General features: G+C 46.1%; 1 protein-coding gene across 2 annotated transcripts in view; it reads left to right on the top strand.

Moving 5' to 3' along the window:
- Positions 1-5,061: 5,061 nt before the first annotated feature.
- LOC140731625 (multidrug and toxin extrusion protein 1-like) overlaps positions 5,062-20,959 on the top strand; it is a 63,377-nt gene continuing 47,479 nt past the window's right edge. Inside the window, exons 1-2 of one of the 2 annotated variants that reach the window (XM_073053202.1) lie at positions 5,062-5,664; positions 20,247-20,348. In XM_073053202.1, coding sequence (XP_072909303.1) covers positions 5,536-5,664; positions 20,247-20,348 — 231 coding nt within the window. In that variant the 5' untranslated portion in view covers positions 5,062-5,535. Of the gene's footprint in view, positions 5,665-5,751; positions 5,992-20,246; positions 20,349-20,959 lie in introns of those variants that run through there. The other variant, XM_073053203.1, reaches the window with a different exon arrangement.

Genomic DNA, 20,959 nt, shown 5'->3' with positions numbered 1-20,959 from the left:
GGCTCGGCCACAAGCTGCCCCAAAAAGTCATTTCGCAGCCACGCCTTCCGAAGGCAGGTTCCGCGAGCTTAGGGCTTTCCCCCTTGGAATGGGTGAAGGAGAATCACCTTTGTGTTTCTTTCTCAACACCCTCCCCCACCCCACCTTTCAAAACTACTCCTCAGCATTTTTTTCCCTCCAGTCCCGCTGAAGGGTTTTGGCCCGAAACGTCGACTGTACTCTCTCCCTAGACGCTGCCTGGCCTGCTGAGTTCCTCCAGCATTCAGTGTGCGTAAAAGCCCGTGCCATGGTTTTGATGGAGGCCGCTGGTCGGCGCCATCTTAACAAAAGAAGAAAAATCATTCTCTTCACATTCCTAGCAACTCGCTCCAATTTGGGGGCAGTTTACAGCGGCTCTCAACCCATCGACCCACACGCCTGCTGGGATGTGCGAGGGAATCAGCGGGGTCACGGGGAGAAGGTGCCAACTCCACACACAAGCAGCACCGGGGATGAGAGGACAGTGGAGCCGCCAGCCAGCCGCTTGACCAGGTGCCCCATCACGCCACCGGTTCACGCATACAAGCAGGGAGACATGTTTTCATTACATACGTTGGCAAGGAGCCTGCCTGCCGACAGCTATGGCTGACACGTGATACAGCAGGTTTCACCAGCTGTTGTACAATATCAGACGCTGTGTCAAAGGATTCCATTCGGGGTCATTCTCCATCCATGTTGACCCCGGTGGGAACTGTCAGCTCAGGAGGTTGGGTGGAATTGGCAGTGGTGACCCAGGTTGGTTTTTCTCCGCATCATTCACCAGTTCAGCAAATAATCCCAGTGGTGGCATTTAGGAGTCCTGGACGCAGGGTATGATACTTCCGTTTTCAAGAGAAGCAACAGATTGCGGAAGCCAACTCAGTGTGGTGAGACTGACCTTGGGCCATTCCCAGTTCAGTGTCTGTTCACCATTTAAGGAGGGAAGGATGAGTGATGGAGCCCACGGCATGTGAAAACATCAATGCAAAGGACAGGAGAGCCACTCTGAGCCAGGAATGTACACTCAGCAGCCATTGAGTACGTGTTCGTGATGTCCTGCTGCTGTGGCCCATCCACTTCAAGGTTCGATGTGTTGTGTATGCAGAGATGCTCTTCTGCACACCACCGTTGTGACACACGGTTATTTGAGTTACTGTCGCCTTCCTGTCAGCTTGAACCAGTCTGGCCATTCTCCTCTGACCTCGCTCGTTAACAAGGTATTTTCACTCAGAGAACTGATGCTCCCTGGATGTTTTTTGTGTCTTGCACCATTCTCTGTAAACTCCAGAGACTGTTGTACGTGAAAATCTCAGGAGATCAGCAGTTTCTGAGATACTCAAACCACCCCATCTGGCACCAACAATCATCCCACAGTTAAAGTCACTAAGATCACATTTCTTCCCTATTCTGATGTTTGGACTGCTTGACCATGTCTGCATGCTTTTATGCATTGAGTTGCTGCCAGATGATTGGCTGTTTAGTTATTTGCATCAAACAACAGACATACCTAATAAAGTGGCCACTGAGTGTATGATCCTAATAAAGTGGCCACTAAGTGTATGATCCAATGGTTGCAGGCGAGGGAAAACGGAGAGGACCTTTCTGCCTGAGGTATAGGATAAGATGAAGGAAAACTGAGCCCTGGGTCTGCAAATCTGCTGGGGGAGTCGAAGTCCCAACGTTTCTGTGTCGCAGTCCAAATCCACTAGAGGCCAAAGAAGACGACCTATCCTGGGATTAGAGGATTGTGTACGTGTGTGGGTGGGAGGAACAGGGCTTGTTTGGATGTTGTTGTTTTCTTTCTTGTTGTTTATTTACTTATGGAGATAGAATGCAGAGTAGGCCCGTCCAGCCCTTCAAACCACACTGCCCAGCAACCACCGATTTAATTCGAGCCTAATCATGGAGCAATCTACGTACCAATTGGACCCAGGTCTCCTGTTCTGTAAAGCGCTGTGCTAACCACTACGCTGCCTTGCTGCTCCTGTTGTTCTGAGGAGCACGGTGGTCACGCTACGTTGATACCGCGACCTGTGGCAACACCTTTGCAGTCCCCTCCCAGCACATCCTGAGGAGCATTCCACTGGATAACTCGATGGACACATGATAAATAAATGTGAGTCTTGAAGATCTTCAGTCTTGAAGCACCTCAGTACAACAGTGGCTGTGGTAACTTATCAGCAAACCAGCCAATGTGAGCTCAACTCCCTCTAGATCCCACTAACTATAGTAACTCAGATTGGGAAGGAGGTACAGAAGCTTAGAGTCTCACATCACCAGGTTCTGGACTAACGACTTCTCTTCATCTGTTCTGTTCTTGAACCAACCTACACAACCCTGATTACTGGTGCTTAGCAACACTATGACCACTGGACACTTTGCACCAAAATCTACTTGATTTTCTTGTTGTAATTATATACTTTATTTTGTGACATTTTCACAAGGACGTACGCATTACTTCTCATTAAAGCCAGCTTACTGGCTTCAACACAGTAATCTCTCTGAGTGTCCTGTCCTTCTGCAATATGCTGTGCTCTCCCAGCATTTCCAGTTGCCAAATAATCTGGCTGATATTTTTAGTCTTGTCTGAAGAGCCTTTATTCTGCACGTCCAACACGGAGGTGGAACATCTTCCTCGCGTTCGCCCGATTAGCCACAGAGGGAACGTCTTCATGTATGCGGTGAGACTCACGGGTAAAGCCGGTAATTGTTGCCCCTCCACAAGTACTCTAGTGGAGAGCTTCCTCTGTGAAACCTTGACCTTTCCCCCCCAGATAAATGGGTCCTCTAACGCTCTGCTGCCATTATGGAGTACCAGTTGCCCATATTCCAAAGGCTTGTTGACCTACAATGGCCTTTCCATTGACCATAACATGTATATCAAAATCTCTCCATGGTCCTCCCCGTTCCTCATCATTGGCGTAGAGCACAGAACCAGGCCTTTCAGCACACCATACCCATTACAAACACTAACCCCATTTGTGAGCTTCCGTTCGTTGGGGATGACTATGGATGTTGGATCCTAGCTGCCTAGATACGCAAGTCTGGGAAGTACGATATGGGGAGCAAGCTGTTGCCCATGAAGCAAGCTTTCCCCTCTTCACGCATCTGATGAACCCAAAAGAATGGCAGAGACCGGCACCAGCAGCATCGCAGGAGCTACTGGTCAACGTTGTGGGACTGTCACCCAGCTCCAGATTTTTCCCTCGGGGTTTACTCCCGAAGCCTTCCCCATGAGTGGGTATGACCACAAGGCGGTGGAGGTTTGAGATCAGAGTTTTCCTTCTCCTAGATGAGGAGTCAGCCACGGCTGACGAGCTCCATCTACCCAAAGTGACTGGTTTTAAGACACCAGAAAATCACCTTTGCCCTTTCTCCTCTCAGTAGAAATGGTTTTGCTGGGCTTAGTAGCTAAGCCAGATGTGAAGGTGGGAGCTGGACTAGGTTATCTGAAGCGCCAGCCATTATTAGATAGTGGGAGCTTATCCCCATTACCGCCTCACCATTACAACTTTAAGGAACCAAGTATTAAAATCCCAGTTATTGTATCTCATTTACCAGCACTAGGACCATAACCTACTATAACACTGGGTCCACAGCCTATTATAGCGCTGGGCCCACAGCCTACTATAGCATTGGGTCCATAACCCACTATACCTTGGTAATCTCCAATTCTGTAAATGTTCAAGATCTCTGGTCTTCTCTAAGCATAGCTTCTTAATTAACCCCACTTTAAGGACTCTGCCGATGGCAGATATAACTCCAGCTTCCGGATGCTCCGTTCTCTAATTGCCTGAGAACCTTAACAGATTCAGATTCTGCTTCATTTACTTATCACATCTACATCGAATCATACAGTGGACATTTGAGTTAACAACCCATGCAACCCAAGGATGTGCCCGCAAATGTCGCCCTACATTCCGATGCCAATACACGATGCCCAAATGCTTGGCAGACCAACAGCAACAAAACAAAGAGCAACCCAGCCCTCTTTCCTCCCTCCCAGCCATCCACCTATTCATTCAAACAGACAGTCATCCAATCCCAGGACTGGCTTCCTCTGGGCTTGCATTGGGCCTCCAACTTCCCCAGTGGACTCGCAGCCCGGGCTTCTAATCGAGCTTCGGGCCTCGAGCCCAGACAGTGCCCAGAACTCCAGGCCTTGAACAAGCATCTTGCTGCCCGCCCACCCCCCCCCCTTACCAAGCCTTTGGCCACACAAGGTTCCACAGCAATTTTGCTTCGATAGCACACTTGTGAAATCTCCTGTGAGCTGTTCAGCTACATTAAGGAATATTCTGAGCAATTTTGGGCCCTGGGTCAAAAGAAAAACTTGCTGGCCCTGGGGAGGGTCCAGAGGGATTGAGAGGATTGATAAGGAGAGTTTAATGGCTCTTGGCCTGTACTTGATGGAGCTCAGAAGGATGAGGGGAGACTTCATTGAATCCTACCAAATACTGAAAAGCCGAGATAGAGCAGATAGATGCAGAGTGAATATTTCCATTAGTAGGCACGTCTAGGATACAGAGGGCCCAGCTTCAGAATACAAGGATGTCCCTTTAGAACAGAGATGAGGAGGAATTTCTCCAGCCAGGGGGTGGTGAACTAATCGCTACAGACTGTTGAAACGAAATAATTGGGTATGGTTGAGGTAGAGATTGGTAGGTTCAGTGGTAATGAGGTTAAGGGTTACAGACAGAAGGCAGGAGATTGGGATTGAGAAGATCAGATATGATTGAATGGTAGAACAGGCTCAATGGGCCAAATGGCCTAACAGCTCCTATATCTTGTGTTGTTGCAGTTGGAAGTTGTTGGATGTGTGAGAACATGGGGGGGGGAGGGGGTAATGGTCTGAGAAAGAAAAAATCTGATGGGCCGAATGGAGATGTGACTTTGTGTATCAGAGGAAAGAGTGGCGGACCATGTTGTCCTTTGAGAACGAGATGGTCAACTTTCAAAAAAAAAAATTATCTTGAAAGTAGGACCATGGATTAATATTAAACGATTGGGAAATTCAACATGGCAAAGAATTTCTTAAGCAAACTTGGATAAACAAGGCAGAGTTATCTCTGGGTAACAGGCAGTTACTTAATCAGAAACTGCACACATTTCACTCATACTGATATTTTAAAAAAGCCTCTCTCCTCCCCACCCAGTAACCACAAAAAAACAAGAATGAACACGGGAGGATCTGCAGATAGTGAAAATCTTGACAAACACAATTCTGGAGAGACTCCGCAAGTCAAAAGGCATCTACGAAGGGGGATAAACAGATCGAGACCCGAACAATGATCCCATTGCAACGGCGGCGGCAGCGAGTCTTCCCCGATTTCCACGAAGCGGAGCGAGCCCCGCTCAGAGGGGCAGCCGCTCCAAAGCGCTAGCGGAGCCCTTCAGTATAAGGTGATGTTGGGAGACCATCGCGTCTGCGCTGGAATCTGAACGCTTGTATTTAAAGGCAGTAACTGAAGCAATCGACGAGCCCGTTATTTCTCTGGTCACTGGAGAACTAGGAAGATGAGCGAACCGAGGCGAACGACGTTCCCCGATGTCACTCAGACACCACTACTGAGGAAAATCAGAAGTTTGATCCCCCTGAACTGCTGGAAAGATGTAAAGGATCTTTTCCGATTGGCCGGTCCGGTGGTAAGTTTATCTTCCCAAACTTTTAAAGTTCACGTGATCTGATTCCCAAGAGAAAATATTACAATTTATCGGGGGCGACGGCTGACTAGGTAGCGGGAAAGAACGTCAGGATCTCCCTAGTGCTTCTCGGGTAATGAAATATTCTTTTGGAAGGTAGTGAACACAACAGCAGTCTGGTGTAGTATTAAGGTAGCAAGGAGCAGGCAATCCCTACTTAATAGCAGCAGAGCTTGTCGGACACAAGAGACGCCGAAGGTGCCGGAAATCCGGAGTTAACACACACGGTGTGGGGATCGTCTGCTACTGGAGAGGAAGGGGTCGGATTGGGTGAGGAAACTCCTCAGTTATTGTTGTTAACGGAGGGTGCTGTTAACGTGTAGGAATGTAAAAGAACGCTGCTGAATGTAAAACATGAAAATGAGAGATGACGGAGTCCAAAGAAAGGACATCAACTGTTTGTTCTTTTCAGATTCGATGGGCCAAATGGCCTAATTCTGCTCCCATGTCGTTTCCACAGATGTTGCCTGACCTGCTGAGTTCCTCCAGCATTCTGTGTGTGTGTTGCTAAGAATGAAAAGACATTGCATGATTTATTCCTATAAATAAATACTGTTTTGTTATGAGTGAAGTTTATCTTGTCTTTAAGAAAAAGCACGCACCCACGAAATGCTGAAGGAGTTCTGGAGAGGTATGAACCGTCGACGTTTTGGGCCGACACCCCTCCACCAGCACCGAAGAAGGGTCTTGGCCTGAAACGCTGACTGTTTATTCCCCTTCATAGATGCTGCCTGGCCTGCTGAGTTCTTCCAGAAACACTCAAAAGTTCAGGCAGCACCCGTGGGGAGATAAACGGAGTCAGTGTCTCAGGTCAGGATTCTGCTCGACCTGCCGGGTGTTGCCGGCATTTTCTGTTGTTAGTTTAGATTTCCAGCATCTGTCGTTTTATTGAATGAATTTTCATGGGAAAAGCTGCTTGTTAATGCCTTAGCAGTATCATGCCCACGTTGGTGTGGTCGCTCATTGATTCTGTTATGGTTATTAGTCTATGGGTTTATTGAGTATGCCTGCAAGAAAATGAATCTCAGGTTTCTATATGGTGACAAATACGTACTTCGATAATAAATTTACTTCTGAATTTTCGTATCAAAAAATAAACTTCAAATGGGAGGAAAAAAAACCTGCAGATGCTGAAAATCAGAAATAAAACTAGAAAACACTGGAAACTTAGTAGGTCAGGCAGTATCGGTCGGGAGAGAATGAGATCTATTATTTCAGACCAACACTCTTCCTGTTTCTGTTTTTAATTCAAAATAAAGCTTAGCAGGATTTAATTAATTGCTTCAGGCATGTGTGAAGTAGGGAGTTCTAGATGGGGAGGTCACTCAGCCCTTCTGTCCAATCAGAATGTAGAACTGAATGTACAGCATAGGGACAGACCCTTTGGCCCACAATGCTGTGCCAAATTAATTAAACAAGTGATTATACACCAAGCTAAACTACTCACTGCTGCCTACACAATTCCATATCCCCCCATGCTCTATTTCATCATCATTGTATGACATGGGCAATCTTTGACCATGATTGTTGTTGGCAGATTTTTTCTACAGAAGTGGTTTGCCATTGCCTTCTTCTGGGCAGTGTCTTTACAAGTCGGGTGACCACCGTTATCAAAACTTTTCAGAGATCCTCTGCCTGGCGTCAGTGGTCGCATAACCAGGACTTGTGATCTGCACCGGCTGCTCCTACGACCATCCACCGCCTGCTCCCACGGGCTCACGTGACCCTGATCTGGGCAAGGGGCAAAGAATGTGCCACACTTTGCCCAAGGGTGACCTGCAGGGTAGCAGGAAGGAGCACGTTCCTTTGGTAGAGAATGTCTCCACCCTGCCTCTCACAGTTTATCCAAGACCCTCGTAAAAATTAAAACTTAATTAAGCACCTCTTATATCTGCTTCCACCCACACCCCAGCAGCGCATTCCACAATTTTGTGTTTAATATTAAAAAAATGCCCTGCACGTCTCCTATCATCCTAAAATTATGCCCTCTGCTATTAGGCATTTCAAGCTTGGTAAAATGATACTAGCTGACTACTCTATCTTTGCATTTCAAAATCTTATAAACTTCTATCAGCTCTACCCTCAACCTCCGACACTCCAGAGGAAACAACAGAAATTCATCCAACCTCTCATTATGGTTCATGGCCGCCAAACCTTGGCCGTAGATTAAGGCCGCCCATAGCCAAGCGTTTTACACTCAGGACCCTTCCAGCTCTCATTCAAAGAATCAACACATTTTTCACTGTTGTCAATGAGTACAACTTTCAGTCCACAAATGATAATTTATTATTTGGTTTGTTGGTCTTTATTTTGCACAGTTTGTTGACTTTTTCACACTGGCTGTTTGTCAGCCTTGTTGTATGCAGCCTTTCATTGATTCTATTGTATTTCTTTGTATCTACCGTGAAGGCCCACAAGAAGACAAATCTAAGTGTTGTATACTTTGATAATACATTGAGACTTTACTTTGAGGTGTTTTGCAGATGCATCGTTACATCAGAGTCAGAATATGGCCTTTACGGGGCAGTTAGCGAAACACTTTACAGCGCCATCTGTATGGTTGGGGTTCAATTCCCATCGCTGTCTTTAAGGAGTTTATGTTCTCCCCATGACCACGTGGGTTTCCTCCGGGTGCTCTGGCTTCCTCCCACAGTCCAAAGACAGATGGGTTAAGGTCAGCGAGGTGAGCTTGCTATGGTGGTGCCAGAAGCGTGGCAAAACTTGTGGGCTGCCCGACACAATTCTCGCTGATTTGATCTGATGCAAACGACGCATTTCGCTGTCTGCTTCGATGTACATGTGATAAATGAAGCCAATCTTTATCTTTTATCAGTTTCTTTTCCCAAGCTACTCACTGTAAAATATTGTACCTCTGTGGTATATTTATTGCAGAATAACATTGGCATTACTTGGTGGAAGCAGGAGAGTGAGGCTAGGCTTTATGGCCCTTGGAACAATAACCTGCTTTGGTACAAAAGCTAAATAATGCAGGTAGTGAAATTAAAAACAACAAAAAAATGCTTGATTCAGCCTATCAGGCGGTGTCCGAGGAGAGAGAATCGGCATTCACGTTTAAAGTTGATGCTTTGGAAAAGTTAAACATAAGAATAGTTTAAAATTGCAGAAAAAGTTGGGGTGGATCGGGAGAATAGAAGAGGGAGCCTGTGGTAGGATAGTGGCAGGAGGGAGGACGTAAGGGCTGATGAATAACCAAAGTGGGGTCTGGGGGAACACAGAACAGTGCAGCACAATACAAGCTTTTCAGCCCAAATGTTAGAAACATAGATATCTCCAGCCCATTACAGGCCCTTCAGTCTATAATGTCGTGCCAATCATGTAAGGTAGTCTAGAAACTGCCTAGAATTTCCCTACCGCATAGCCCTCTATTTTCCTAAGCTCTATGTACCTACCTCTCTTAAAAGACCCTATTTTATGCACCCACCACTCTCTGTGTGCAAAACTTACCTCTGACATCCCCCTTGTACCAGCTTCCAAGCACCTTACAACTATGCCCTCTTGTTGTGCCGACCTTTTAACCTATTCCAACATCCATCTAATGATTCCTTTCCACTTAGTATGGAAAACTAAGGTAACAACAAATGGATTGCCATTGTAGACTGAATGGAATATTCTGCGAAAGGGTCAGAGAAGACACCAGTACGGTCATTAACATACAGGGAAAAACACTACTACTGGTTGAGGTGCTCACAATGTGTAGGAGAAATCAAAAGCATATGAGTGGACTGACTGACAGAATACCTCTACTCAATCCACAAGGGTGACCTGCTTCAGTTTGCCATCTTACTTCCACTCTGATCATTGCAGAGAAGATCTATGTCATTTCAAGAACCAGCACACCATCTTCTTGAATGGCATAGTACAGCCTTCCAGACTCAACCTTCAGTTCAATAATTTCAGATAGCGCGCCATTCCAGCTTTGTCAGATAGCGCGCCATTCCAGCATTGTAACTTGGCATTCCTTTCTGTTTCTTAAGAACATGGAACACAGAACTTTGCAGCACAGAACAGGCCCTACAAACATGGCTATGCCAATCTTTTAACCTACTCCAAGATCAGTCTAACCCTTCCCTCCCACTTAGCCCTCCATTTTTCCATTTTCTACTGGTGATTTCAGTCTTCATCCTTTGCCATCCTCTTCCAACTGACACCACCACTATCACTCCTAGGTTCCACTTCATCCCCAAGATAAGAAGAGTTTTAAGTTTTGGAGGAAGAAAGATGTAGAGAATAAACGGGAGAGATCTGTTCCAAGGAATAAGAAGGGTACGGCCATGCAGGGATAGGAAGTGAATAATGTGAATTTCATTGTGAAGTATCATTTAACCAGGAAGGAAGGAATAATAAGCACTGCTCTTACCAGCAACAAACATGTATCAAGGTTTTTTAAAATTATTGTCCTAATAAAAATACTTGTAATTTAGTGATGGGTTACCAGGAGTTCTGATCTTGTACCCCAGTTTATCTATAGTTTTTACACTTTATTCTGCATTCTGTTATTGTTTTGTCTTGTACTATCTCTCTGTGCACTGTGTAATGATCTGATCTGTATGAACAGTTTGCAAGACAAGCTTTTCGCTGTATCTCAGTACATGTGACAATAATTAACCAATTTCAATTCTGGTATAATTTACTAACTTGCTGCCCATTACACCACTGGCGTTTAGGGCAGCAATGAAGATCCTCCATCTCTGGCTGTGTTCAGGGCTTCCTCCATCGTGTCAGTAGCTTCCTCTCGGTCCTCGCTACAGTCACATAAGTCCCGGGTGGAGACTCGGGAATACTGTCGCACTCAGATGTATAACAGTTCTTCATCGCTGTTTCCGTAACAGCTTTGTTTGACCAGTCAGGGTTGTTAGCCCTGACTTGAACCCCCAAACCTGGAGGACCGGTGGACCACTTGTGGTCTGGCTTCTACTGTTTGACCTGTTTGACATGGGTGGCCCTGCCAAGAGCCAAAGCACAAGGCCCTGATTGTAGCCAACATCGCTCTCTGGGTCATTGAGACATGCACGGCAGGGTTGTGGTCCTGGAGGGATTCTAGTTTTGGATAATGGTTACTGAGTCTGGAGTAAAGTGAACTAACTAGGAATTCAGAGTCATAGAGCACTACAGCAATGACATGGGCCCTTCAGCTCATCTAGACCACACTGACCATTTCTTTCTCCAAGTCCTTACCTGAACCTGAACCATAGCCCTCCACACCCCTCCCATCCATGTACCTATCCAAACTTCTCTTAAATGTTGGAATCAAACCCACATCCACCACTTCTGCCGGCAGCTCATTCCACACTCTCACTGCCCTCTGAGTGAAGAGTCTCCCCCTTGGGTCCCCCTCAACTCTTTCACCTTTCACCCTTCACACATGACCTCTATTCTAGTCTGTCCCAACCTGAAGGAGAAAAGACAATTTGTTGAAATTGTGTAGCCTAGAAATTATAAAGGTACAGAGAGAAGTCTTTGTAAGTGATACTGGGAGAAAAGAATGATAATCTAAATGTCCTTAAGAACCTGCTTTTTGACCTAAGTTTTATCAAATCCCTTCACACCTCTTTATGTAGTTATGGGTTAACTTTGCAAAATCGTTAAATGTTAACATTAAGGAAAAGCTGATACTGTGGCAAAGGAAGATTGCACCCACCAAATATTGAAAGGCTTAGTGGATGTAGAGAGAATGTTTCCCATAGTGGGGGAGTCTAGGACCAGAGGGTACAGCCTCAGAGTATAAGGAGGTCCCTTTAGAACAGAGATGAGGGGGGATTTCTTTAACCAGAGGGTGGCGAATCCATGGGATTCATCACCACAGATGGCTGTGGAGGCCAAGTCATTGGGAATATTTAAAACAGAGGTTCTTGATTAGTAAGGGCATCAAAGGTTACGGGAGAAAAGCAGGAGAATGGATTGAGGGAGATAATGAATCAGACATGATGGAATAGCCATGACACAGACCGGATGAGCTGAATGGCCTAATTCTCTTCGTGTCTTATGGAAGAAGAGGGCTGCCGCAGTCTGACATCCGTGCATTTGCAAAGCCTGTGAGCCGTCTAAAAGCTGCTGTTTAGATTGATTGATAATGTTTCACCCGTGATCAATATTCCGGTGAATTGGGGCGCATCCAGACTAGAATGTTGATGGATTGTTGATGTTTTACCTGTGCTCAATATCAATACATCAATACTCCGGTTAATTATTAAAAAAAATACAAACTACATTTAACTGAATAACACATTATGTACTTAACTGAAGTACAGAACAAATTAGAACATTGCCAATACTATTACAGTACTATAAAACTGTATTAGTTTCTAGTACTTAATCGAGTTCTCGCTGGAGGAACTCATCCAGTGTACACTGCTGTGTTCTTTTGATTGACTGTAAATGAACAAAATCAGTGCAGACACCTAGTGCAGATAATGGAGTGCTTTCATTGCCCTCCTGAATGAAGTAATATCGTAATCCAGCAATAAATTTCCGGGCATCCTGTGTACTCACTAGCGCAAATTCAGATGTGTCAACTTCATCTTTTCCCTCATCTTCATATTTCCTGCTTTTTGAATCAGCGTCTGTCTGCCCAAGTGGATAACATAACACGAGCAGACGCAACTGATTTCTATTTTAAAAACTGCTCACTCTAAGCACAAACAGTGTCAAGTGGCCACACAAGTGCACGTGACGGACGTAACTGCTGAGTACGTTGCTCAGCTCCTCCAGTGCCCGCCAGACACTGACCAGTGGAAAGTACACTGCTACTGGGGTGATGGCAGAAAGTACACCGGAAAACTCCCTCGGCAGATAAAATGGACAACGTTTGACCGCGGATCCCTGCAGTATCTAGTGACCCCGTGATCTCGGTCTCAGAGGCCTACGTCAGAACGCCTTTCAAGAGGGTGAACCCTCGCAAGGAAGCAGACCCTGATGGTGTACCTTGGAAAACCTGTGCCAACCAACTGGCAGGACTGTTCAAGGACATCTTCAATCTCTCTCTGCTGCAGTCAGAGGTTCCTACCTGCTTCAAAGGGGCGGCAATCATACCAGTGCCCAGGAAGATCAGGGCGAGCAGCCTCAGTGACTATCACCCAGTGACACTCACATCTACTGGGATGAGGTGCTTTGAGAGGCTGGTCATGGCGAGAATCAGCTCCTGCCTCAGCAAAGTCCTGGACCTACTTGCAATTTACCCATCGCCACAATATGAACACTACCTCAGTATTTCCCCCTCTCTTTCTGCACTTCTCATTTAATTTGATTTTCTTTCTTTGTATGTACTTAATATAATAGGTAGCTTGTATTATTAAGTTTGCAATGTACTGCGGCCGCAAAACAAGAAATTTTACAATATATGCCAGTGACACTAAACTTGATTCTGAAGCTGTTGAACAACAGTCTCCTGTCCCAATTAAGTGGCATAGTGTCCCAAATAAACAAAGGGATTTCCTTGTTATTTTCTTGATTAGATTTTGTTCTCTAGGCGTTGTCCCAAATAAGCGACTGTCCTGATTAACCAATGGCCCAATTACCCAAAATCCACTTGTATCAATGTACAGTATCAATCCTGTGACCGCAGTGCAATTTAGAACTCACTTATTCTGACTAAAGCAGAATAGGTCCATCTGCCTTCGCTCAGTGAGCATAGATTTTCCAAAATTTAGGATACTGCAAGGTGATATGAATTTGTAGGATGCTATGTTTTAGTAAGATCGTGGGAAAGCAGGGTGGATATATGTCTCTCCCAAAGGTGGTGTAAGATCTGCTAGCCTGCAGGTCACCCTTGGGCAAGGTGTAGCACCTACTTAGCACCCCCCCCCCACCCTGATCAGGGTCACGTGAAGCCATGGAGCAGGTGGTGGACGGTCGTATGAGCAGATGGTGCAGATCACAAGTCCTGGTTATGCAACCACGGATGCCAGGCAGACAATCTCTGAAGAGTATTGATAATGGCTGGGGTCACCCGTCTTGTAAAGACACTGCCCAGAAGAAGGCGATGGCAAACCACTTCTGTAGAAAAAATTTCCAAGAACAAGCACGGTCACGGATAGAGAAAAGAATTAGAACAACAGTGCGATAGGGGTCCCCACTGCCAAAGATAACTTCTTGGATTAAAGTGCATGATTGTCCGCATCGTATGACATGACACATAAAATGAAGGTGAAAATCACCTCTCTGCATTTGAAATATTGTCTGCAGTCTTGATCACCCTGCTATAGCAAAGATAAACTGGAATGAGTGCAGAGAGCTTTAATGAGGGTATTGATAGGACTCGAGGAACTGCGTCGAGGAGAGAGGTTGAGCAGGTTGGGACTCTATTCCTTGGAGCGCAGGAAAATGAAGGGCAACCTATAGAAGTGTATACAATCACGAGGGGCATAGACAGGGTGAATGGGGACAGCATTTTTCCCAGGGTTGGGCAATCAAGAACTAGAGGGCACAGGCTGATGGTGAGAGGGGAGAGACTTAATAGGAACCTGAGGACATCTTTTTCATTCAGAGTGGTCAGTGTATGGAATGAGGTGCCAGAGGAGGTATAATTAACAACATTTAAAAGACACTTGGACAGATATGTGGATAGGGAAGGTGAAGAGGGATTTGGGCCAAATAAGACTAGGTTAGATGGGAAACTTGGTTAGTATGGACTAGTGGGCTGAAGGGCTTGTTTTCATGCTCTATTACTCAATAAATCCTTCTTTAGACTGTTGTCAGGACAGATCCTCAGAGGCTGTTTCTGAGGATGGAGGGTATAGGACTTGGGACATGGTCCCAGCTTATCAGATCAACCATTTCAGACAAGCGTGAAGGGAACCTGCTTCAGCCAGGAAGCCACCCATCTCTGAAATTTTCCATGGAGAATGGTGTGGAAGCTCAGACACTGACAGATCATCAGACACGAAACGAATGGAGGGATCGGTCCTGCCGAAGGGTTTCGGCCTGAAACGTGGACTGTACTTTTTTCCCACAGATGCTGCCCGGCCTGCTGAGCTCCTCCAGCGTTTTGTGTGTTGCATCGCTTGGATTTCCAGCGTCTACAAATTTTCTCTTGTGTGTGAAGGACATGCGATTCAGACAGGGATGCGATCCAGCATTTCCCCCACCTCACGGAAGGGGTATCAGGTTCTGAGTGGGCCAAGTGGCCAGCTTCAGTGCCTGTGGACAGTACCACGAGCCTTGATTCCAGAATTTTCCTCCTCGTTTTGAAAGGGAAGTCTACAAAAGTCGCCTTTCAGTGAGTGGCGTAACCACGGTTTTAGCTTACAGGGGTCTGAAGTCAATTATCTAAAAAAAGATGAGCTTAAAGCAGCAGTTTTGAGACAGCTCGGAGGCTTTGTCAGAATGTAACAGCTGGGTTTCTTCAACACCACACTCTCAGCCTTCCCTTCAATTCCTTCCGTTTGGGCCATGACTGATAAGCTTTGCTGCGGTTGTAACATCGTTATCGGGTAACATTTCTCTTTAATTGAGATAAACACCGCAGATAACAGACACAAAATGCTGGAGAGCAGATCAGGCAGCGTTTATGGAAATGAATAAAGGGCTGTCATTTCAGGTCGAGACCCTTCATCAAGATATCAGGCAATGAAGACTCTCAGCATGAAACATCGACTGCTTGTTCCTGCCTGACCTGCTGAGATCCTCCAGCACTCTGTGTCTGTGTTACTCTGGATATCGGCCGTCTGCAGAAAGACCACAGGATGCTTTTTTATGATATTCAGAGAGTCGTGGAGCTTTACAGCTCAGGAACAAGCCCTTTGGCCCATCCTTTCTGTGCTGAGCTATTATTCTGCCTGGTCCCGTCAATCTGCACTGGGACCATAGCTCTCCCTACTCCTCCGTTGAAACTGAACCCACATCCACCACCTCCACGGGCAGCTCATTCCACACTTTCGCCACCTTCAGAGTGAAGAAGCACCGCCTCAAGTTCCCATTAAATACTTCACCTTTCACCCTTAACCCATGGCCTCTAATTCTGGTCTCACCCAACCTTGGTGGAAGAAGCCTGCTTGCGTTCACCCTTTCTACACCCCTCATAATTTTGTGTACCTCTATCAAATCTCCCCTCATTCTCCTACACCCCAGGGAATAAAGTCCTAACCTATTCAACCTTACCCTATAACTCAGGTCCTCAAGTCTAGGCAACATCCTGGTCATTTTTTTTCTGTACACTTCCAATCTTACAGATATCTTTTCTGTAGGTTGGTCACCAGAACTGCACACCATACCCCAAGTCAGGCCTCACTCTACTTTCGCTGTACTCTTTCAGTCGTACTGGTATCTTTCCTGCAGTGGCCTCACCAGCACATTGCACAATTCCACGTAACATCCCAACTCCTGTACTCAGTACTCTGATTTCTGAAGGCCGATGGGCCAAAAGCTCTCTTTACGATCCTATCTACCACAAAACTAATTATGCTGGAAAGAGTACAAAGATTTACAAGAATGTTGCCAATACACCTGCCTGAGCTATAGGGTAGGATTGGGTAGACTAAGACTTTATTCTTTAGAGTCGGAGGTTGAGAGGTGACCTTACACAAGTGTATAGAATCGTGAGGGGCACCGATTTGGTGAATACGCGCCTTCTCTTTAGGGTTGAGGAACCAAAAACTAGAGGACATAGGTTTAAAGTGAGAGGAGAAAGACATGGAGGGAATTCAGGGTGGTGGGCAGGGGAGGCGGGCGGTGGGGCATGGTTAGGTAACTCCTTCATGGTCAGGGAATGGAACGAGGTGCCAGAGGAAGTAGGTAGAATAAAAACATCTTAAAAATGTTTTTTTAAAATGCAGATATGTGGATGGGAAAGCTTTACAGCTGAGTTCCCAACTTTCTTTATGCCGTGGACCCCTACCATTAACTGAGGGGTCCATGAACCCCAGGTTGGGTACCCCTGGTTTAGAGTGGAATAGACCCTCCTGACGAAGGGTCTCGGCCCGAAATGTCGATAGCACTTCTCCCTATAGATGCTGCCTGGCCTGCTGTGTTCCACCAGCATTTTGTGTGTGTTGCTTGAATTTCCGGTGTCTGCAGATTTCCTCGTGTTTGCCTTACTATATGTCTGTCTGATGCTCTAAATGGTGATATTAAAACATGTATAAAACTTTTGACAGAGTAACTTCAAAATCAAATTTACTGTCGAAGTATGTATATGTTACCACGTACATATGCGATTGAGATTCATTGCCTTGTGGGCATTTACAGGAAAATAAATAAATACAATAGAATTTTTTAAAATTATACATAAAGACTGACAGAGAGCCAATGTATAAAAGAAGACAAACTGTGCAAATACCAACATAAAACTGAGTTGTAAAGAGTCCTTGAAAGCGAGTCTGTAGGTTGTGCAATCAGTTCAGTGCTCAGGCGAGTGAAGTTATCCACATTTGTTCAGGAGCCTGATGGTTGTGGGGGTAATGTGAGGTGTGAGGCCAACCACGGCTGATGGCCCCATCTGCCTGAAGCAAATGGTTTTAAGGTGCCAGTATCCCGCCTTTGCCCCTTCTCCTGTCAGTAGAAATGGTTCCACCGGGCTTAACCACACGTGAAGACCAGGAGCTGTGTGACACTAGCTGTTCTTGAACCTAAGGCTCATGTACCACCTGCCCAATGGTGGTAGGTGGGCATGGTCCATAATGATAGATACTGCTTTCTTGTGGCAGTGCTCCATTTAAATCTACTCAATGGTGGGGAGAGCTTTGCCTGTGATGGACTGGGCTGTATCCACCATTTGCTGTGGACTTTTCCATTCCTGGGCACTGGTATTTCCATACCAGTTCATATACTTTGAATAACTTCAAATAACTTGGAATAACTTGATTTGAAAATTTACCTTTAGGAAGATGAGAGGCAACTTGATAGAGTTATACAATAAGAGGTGTAGTTTGAGTGGATACGCAGAGATTTTTTTTTCCCTCAGCATGGAAATGGCCAATATGAGGGAGCCTAATTTTGAGGTGATTGGAGGAAAGTCTGGAGGGATGTTAAAGGTACGTTTTTTACACAGAGAGTGGTGAGTGCAAGCAACGTCCTGCCAGTGGCAGTGACAGAGCCAATTCCAGTAGGAACATTTAACAAATCTTTATACAGGCACATTGATGAGAGAAAAGTGGGGGGCTGTGAAAGAGGGAAGTGTTACACTCATCTCCTGTCAGTTAAAAGGTCAGCACAACATTGTGGGCTGAAGGGCCTGTTCTGTGCTGTATTGTTCAATGTTCAATGCTCCAGTTACAGCAGGCTCTCCTTTAGTGAGAGAGTTGTCTTCAGCTGAGGTCAATGCCCTCTTCCCCTGAGTTTGAGGGGCATTGTGACCTGCAGTTCTCCACAGGGCCACTAGGGGTCAGGTGAGGGAGGGATTTGGTGGCCTGCACTGACAGCTATCATCGCTAAAGTGGGCTGCTGGATTTTAACTGAATGAAACCGCGGAAAGAGTGAGTTGAAGAGAATGCTTTTTGTTAGCATTGATCTGGCCATCACAAATCAGCCAAGAGCCAATCAAGTGTGGTCACTATTGCAATGTGTGTAAGCAGCAGTCCGGTTTACAGGGAGTGGTTTTAGGAGGCGATGCTGACTCTGAAACCTCCCGAGTTAGATCATTAATCTTCCAGCACCATTATATTCTGATCCAGATGTCTAACTGGTGTATCACCCTACCGCCATTAGTGGTTAGCGTAACGCACCACAGCGCCAGCCCGCCAACCCGATTCCCGCCGCTGTCTGTAAGGAGTTCGTATGTTCTCTCCACGACTGTGTGGGTTTCCTCCGGGTGCTCTGGTTTCCTCCCACACTCCAAAAACGTACTGGTTAGGGTTAGTGAGTTGTGGTCATGTTATGTTGGCACCGGAAGTGTGCCAACACTTGTGGGCTGTCCCCAGCACATCCATCCTTGGGCAGTGTTGGTCATTGCCATAAATGGTGCATTTCACTGGTCCTGTGACATAAAGCTAATCTTTACGGAACTTGTAAACAGCACGTTGGAGAATGCTGTGTTAGGGTGTGGATTAGCTCAAAGCCATTGGTAAATTAGTTTGTTATTGTCACATGTACCAAAGTACAGTGAAAAACTTCCTTTTACTGTACACGCGACAGCAATAAACAGTTTGATACAGATAATGTTCACATGCCAGTCATGCAGATCATTTCATTACAACAGTCCATTGAGGAAATGATAACTAAAGAATGATAACTAAGGAAAATGATAACAATGCAGGATAAAGTATTACTGGCCGTCGATAAGGTGAAAGATCCTAACCAGACAGATTGTGAGGTCAAGAGTCCATCTTGCCATACTGGGGAACCATCCAATGGTCTTATAACAGCAGGGTGGAGGCAGTCCTTGTGGAGGTGCTTTCAGGCTTTTGTACCTTCTGCCTGATGGAAGGGGAGAGAGACAATGGCTGGGGTGGGTGGGTCTTTAATTTATGCTGGCTGCCTTACTGAGGTAGTGAGAAGTGTAGGCAGAGTCCATGGTGGGGACTGTCACGTACTGAGCCACGTCCGCAATTCTTCTCATGGTCACGGACAGAGCAGTTGCCGTACCAAGCAGTGATGGACCCAGAAAGGATGCTGTCTGCGGCTCGTCGCCGGGGGCTGTCTGCGGCTCGTCGCCGGGGGCTGTCTGCGATGCGTCGCCGGGGGCTGTCGGGAACGTTTCTGAGGAAGTAGAGGTGGACTTCCTTGGCCGTGACATCAATGTGGCTGGACTGGGACAGGCTATCGGTGGTGCTCTCTCTCAAGAGCTTGAAGCTCTCACTCTCTCGGCCTCAGTACCATTGATATAAACAGGAGGATGTGCATCGGCTACCCCTTCCTGAAGTAAGCGACCAGCTCTTTTCTCAAACGAGAAATTTGGCAGATGCTGGAAATCCAAGCAGACGTGTGTGTTGACCAGCTCTTCTGCTTTGTTGACATTGAGGGCAAGGTCATTGTCATGACAACCGTGTCACTAGGTTCTCTATCACCTTCCTATACTTTGACTCATTGTTATTTAAAATGTGGCCCACAACGGTGGTATCATCTGCAAATTTGTAGATGGGATTAGAATCTGGCCATACTGTCCTGAGTGTAGAAAGTATGAGAGCAGTCCTGAGTGTATTCGTGTGTCCCAAATGTAAGTAAGTCAACAGCAATAATTATTTATCCAAGTATAGGGCCTCAGAGATGGGTTTTAAAAAGACAAGCCTTCAGCAAGCTTCACAAGCTAGAAATTTAACAAAAAAATGACACAAGATCAAAAAACAGTTAAAGAAGGTCTAAACAGCGGCACACGTTGGGAGTCTGAAGCAAAAAATGGAAAATTCTAGAAATTCTCAGTAGGTCAGACAGCATCTGTGGAGCAAGAACCCAGTCGCATTTCAGGTGCTGGACCCTTCACGAGAAGGAAAAGGGTCCTGGATCTGAAACGCTGACTATTCCTCTCCTCCTGATCTGCCGAGTGTTTTTCAGCATATTCTGCGTCCGTGTCGCAAAAAGAGTGACGAGTGATTGACTCTGTAAGATGTTAATTATTCTTCCTCTCTCTGCTGCAGGTCCTGTCCCAGCTAATGGTGTTTCTCATAGGTATAGTCAGCTCCATATTCTGTGGACACCTGGGGAAAGTTCAGCTGGATGCCGTTTGTCTTGCCATAGCGGTACGTATGTTCAAATGCTGATTTATGGATGCAGGCCGTCGGTAAAACGCAGGAGATCTATCCTTGTGATTCGCTGCATCATTCTGCCCCATCACCACCTTCCCACAGACAATATATCACCAGAAAAGAATTTTAAATATGCTAACTACTTCTTATTGAGAAAAACAGAAAGTATTTGCACCTAAAGTCTGGATCCCTGCCCCCTAACACCAGTTGCTCAGCCGTGCATTAATCTGCCTGATCATGCTATTCTTGCCCTCGCTAGCACGTGGCACAGGCAGCAGTCCTGAGATTACTACCCTGGAGGTCCTGCTTTTCAGCTTCCTACCCAACTCTCTGAATTCTCTCCTCAGGACCTCCTCCCTTTTTCTACTCATGTCATTGGTACCAATGTGTGCCAAGACTTCTGGCTGTTCACCCTCTCCCTTCAGAATACTCTGCACCCGATCAGAGACGTCCTGTACCCTGGCACCTGGGAGGCAACGCACCATGCGGGTATCTCTATCAGGCTGACAGAACCTCCTGTCTGATCCCTTCACTATGAAATCTCCTTTGACTACCTCATTCCTCACCTCCCTCTTTCCCTTCTGCACCATGGAACCAGGCTCAGT

This window comes from Hemitrygon akajei, chromosome 8, assembly GCF_048418815.1.
Source record: "Hemitrygon akajei chromosome 8, sHemAka1.3, whole genome shotgun sequence".
In the NCBI taxonomy this organism is placed as follows: domain Eukaryota; kingdom Metazoa; phylum Chordata; class Chondrichthyes; order Myliobatiformes; family Dasyatidae; genus Hemitrygon; species Hemitrygon akajei.
Note: the sequence above shows the minus strand (reverse complement) of the source record. Positions and strands in the feature narration are given on the sequence as shown.